Raw genomic sequence first — 3816 nt, forward strand, 5'->3', positions numbered from 1 at the left:
CATCAGCTTTGTTCGTTCGCCACCGTCCCCTCCAATCGTGGGACATAAAGCCGTAAAACAACGGCGGAGATACGTGAAGATCGCCGGGATAGCAACGACGATGGCATGGCTTTCCTTTTTTGCCAAAGCAGTAAAAGGGGCGGTAAGCAAACGGCCGGACGCTGCGTGGCCACTAGCGCGGCGGCCATAACGGGGAGGCGCCCGTGCCGTGCCTGCCACCCCAGCCCCACTTTCCAACAGAAAAAACACGAGGACCCCCCACCCGCGGCTATCACTACGCGGGGACAGCGCCGTGCGCGGCAATTTTCAACCGCTCGGGCCGCGCGTGCCTGCCTGCGCCTGGTGCCGTTGCCGGCCGGCCTCCTGCAGTGCGCGGCCGCTCATTCCGCCGACCGCCGCCGTGCCGGTGCCCGATTTCCGTTGCTTTTTTCCTTCTGACGCCGCTGCCCTGCTACTCTCGCGCGTGCCTCTCCACTCTTCTTCGGACCCTGCCCAGCCCACCTGCCTGTAATGTAAAGAAAAATAACAGCCAACCGAGGAGCCACGCCCATGACGCGCCCGTTGGTGCCGCCCACGCCGAAACGGCCGAATCATTAAGCACGGCACAGGACGCGCACTCCTCCTAACCCGGCGGTGCCGCTGCCGTTGCCGTTGCCGGTGCGGTGCAGAGATGTCACGCTTTGCGCGGGATTTCAGCAACAATGCGGGCCACGCCTCGCATCAAATGGACGCCAACGCCATACGAGCAGCGCAGTGGTTGCGATCACTTGCAGTTTGGAACGATTATCTAGTCTGATACCACTCCGCTAATTCGTCATTTCGGTTTGAAGAGAACATCACAAGCAACCCTCCTACAGTATAGCACTGCATCGCCGGCAGTAATGATCGGAGAAAGAACGTTTAACCATGCATTCACACACCTTTGCACTCGACGGGCTGGGTAGTATTAACAATGAACTTATATCAATTGAATTCTCCTAGAGGACACGGCGAGGGGTAAATCCTCGTCCGCAGTAAAAAAGGATTAAGAAAAACTATGAACAAAAGCTTGAAGAAAGAAAGAAAGAATCTAAGTTTCCATTTTAGGACTATTTTTCCATTCCTTGGAATAAGCTATGGCGCCTTTCGCATTGCTCGGAGCGCTCACGGCACGGGCGGGATGGCCCCGATGCCGGCTCTGTCAACACAGGATGGCCTCCACGCTGCCGGTCCTCACGCAATGGCACACCGGGCACGCCAGGGCCACGTCCATGTCGCCGGCGGCGAAGCAGTCGCGGCAGAGGCTCAGATGTCTGCACGGGAGGAGCACCACCGTGGCCGCCCCGAGGTGGCAGCCGTGGCACGCGCGGTCAGGCCCGGCGCGGCGAGGGTCTACGTACGCGGACGAGCACGATTCGGCCGGCCCGGCGTCGCCGCCGCCGAGCTCCTCGCAGGATGCCCGCGCCGCGGAGGCGGCCTGCTGGAGCTGCGCGTGAAGGCCGACCGCGGTGGCCTGCTCCGAGAGCGCCTTCGCCTGCCACGCCGCCGCCTCGTTGCGTAGCCGCGCGAGCCGCTCCTCCAGCTCGGCGCCGCGCCGCGCCTCGCGCTCCGCCTCCAACGCCTTCTCCCGGAGCCGGCGCGAGGCCGACTTGTCCGCCGCCACCAGAAGTGCCCGGTTGTGGTGGCGCATCCGATCGGCGATGGCCCGACGGAGCTGCTCGCCCTGGTGGATAACGCACGGGCACGTGAGGCCAAGAAACGAGCGCACAGCCTGAACTGAATTGCCGTGGCATGGCCGGAGCCAAGATGGATTACCTGGTCCCGGACGAATTTGTCGAGCTCGTCGCCATGCTGCTTCATCTGTCCGGCGAATTCATCGGAGAAGGGAACGAGCGGCGACGACGAGGACGGGTAACACAAGGAATTAATCTGCCTCTGCTGCTGCTCGTCCAATGCCAGGCGCAGGCCCGTGGACACGCGCGTCACCGGGGCAGGCGACGGGGACGACGCGACCCTGCTGTTGTGGAGCTGCGCCATGTTAAAAAAGGGCGCCGACTGCTGCGCGAACAGGTTGATGTACTCCTCCTTGGCCGGCGGCGGCGGCGCCATGGCCTCCCTGGCGCGCTTCCTCCGATTGCCACTCGCTGCAAGAAACCGAACCAAGCCATGTCACAATCCGTGAACCGTACGGCCGGCGCGCGGCCAATCAATCGGCGGCATCAGGCAATCAGGCGCGGAGGCAGGCAAACGCACCTCCGCCACTGGCAAAATAGACCGCCGGCGAGAGCCCGGCGAGCTGCTGCTGATGCTGATGCTGCTGCTGCTTGGGCAGGTCCATGTCCGCCCTCTCCGGGTCACCTCTGTAAATGAGAGGAAGCCATGAGATCACCAGAAAACCAAACCAGACGAACAGCTGCAGTGGTGGAAGAGGAGGATTGAGCGAGAGAGGGCGGGACGTGAGGAGGCGCACCTATCGTGGAAGAGGAGATTGGAGGGGTACTGGGCCTGCACAGCCATTGTTATGTTAAGGAGGAGGAGGAGGTGGGGAGAGGAGAAGAAACGGACGACGGGTGGTGGGTTCGCGAAGCGGGAGGTGACGGGGAAGAAAACTTCCACTCGTGGTTTTAATAGGAGCCTGAGCCCGAGCGTGAGCGTGGGCGTGAGCCGAGTCCAATTCCGCGCACCCACTTCGCACGCTCCCCTTAAAACCTCTCACATGGAACGGAACGGAACGGGACGCGACGCGGATGGGGCCGGGCTCGATCGCGGAAACGAACGGAAAACGTGGGCAGCCTAAAATTACTCGCGGGGTTAAAACATAGATAGTACTAGATTGGCTGGATTGCGGGCGTTCGGGCGGTTAAAATTAGGGGAAGAATCCCAGGGGATGGAGGATTTCTTGACGTCAATGCAGGGGATTAAAATGGGGTGTTTTTTCTATAAACAGATTAAATGGGGTGGTGGTTTTGGTTACGGAGCCTTTGCTTCGCGATAATGATGGCGTAGGCGTTTCTTTGTTTGGCCTGGGAGCGGTTGGAGGCTCGTAGCTTCGCATAAATCTTTCGAAGTTTGGATTACTCGTCCATGCTTTGGGTTTGGTATTTGTTAGCAGGTGTTTATCAAAAGATTGCCCCTCTATGTCCATAAATGTAGTGTCTAATGCGTATTTCGCGATCTATGTTGACCATCGATAAGATCAATAATGTACTCCCTCCGTTCCGAATTACTTGTCGCACGTATGGATATATCTAGATGTATTTTAGTTCTAGATATATCCATTTCAGCGACGAGTAATTTGGGACGGAGGGAGTATGTGTTATGGAAATAATATCATCAGAAACTTCTTTCAAATACGAATTTGTTCGTATACCTCTTTAATGCGCATATCATATATTATGAAGTGATGCTTAAAGTAAATTTGCAAAAAAAAAAGTGATGGTTAAAGTAAATCTCAAAATAGTATTGTGCCTTACATTTCTAGATGGAGGGATCACAACCTTTGTCTACATATCAATGGTTTAGATCCTTCGCGAATCAACCTGTGGTTGAGATGGTTAGGTGGACAGTGGTATCCCCAACCCACCAGGGTTCAAATCCTGGTGCTCGCATTATTCCTGGATTTATTTCAGGATTTCCGGCGATGCGCTTTCAGTGGGAGGAGACGTTCCCGTCGACGACGAGGCGCCTATGGTGGCTTCGTAAATCTCAAGATGATATGCCGGCTCAGTCTTTCGGAGGTGCTCATAGGATTAGGGTGTACGTGTGTGCGTTCATATGGGTGAGTGTATGCGCGTATATATGAGCGCTTGTGTCTGTACTGATGCTAAAAAAAATGGT

At 56.9% G+C, this 3816-nt stretch overlaps 1 protein-coding gene across 1 annotated transcript; it reads right to left on the bottom strand.

The window, feature by feature from the left end:
• Positions 1-921: 921 nt before the first annotated feature.
• On the bottom strand, positions 922-2669 carry LOC123145129 (BOI-related E3 ubiquitin-protein ligase 1). The gene is made up of 4 exons (XM_044564452.1): positions 2450-2669; positions 2233-2339; positions 1795-2123; positions 922-1702 (listed from the first exon to the last, which is right to left on the bottom strand). Exons 1-4 carry the CDS (start codon positions 2494-2496, stop codon positions 1181-1183), a joined length of 1005 nt encoding a protein of 334 aa, XP_044420387.1. The 5' UTR covers positions 2497-2669; the 3' UTR covers positions 922-1180.
• Between the last annotated feature and the right edge of the window lie 1147 nt (positions 2670-3816).

Source organism: Triticum aestivum, chromosome 6D, assembly GCF_018294505.1.
Source record: "Triticum aestivum cultivar Chinese Spring chromosome 6D, IWGSC CS RefSeq v2.1, whole genome shotgun sequence".
Lineage (NCBI taxonomy): Eukaryota > Viridiplantae > Streptophyta > Magnoliopsida > Poales > Poaceae > Triticum > Triticum aestivum.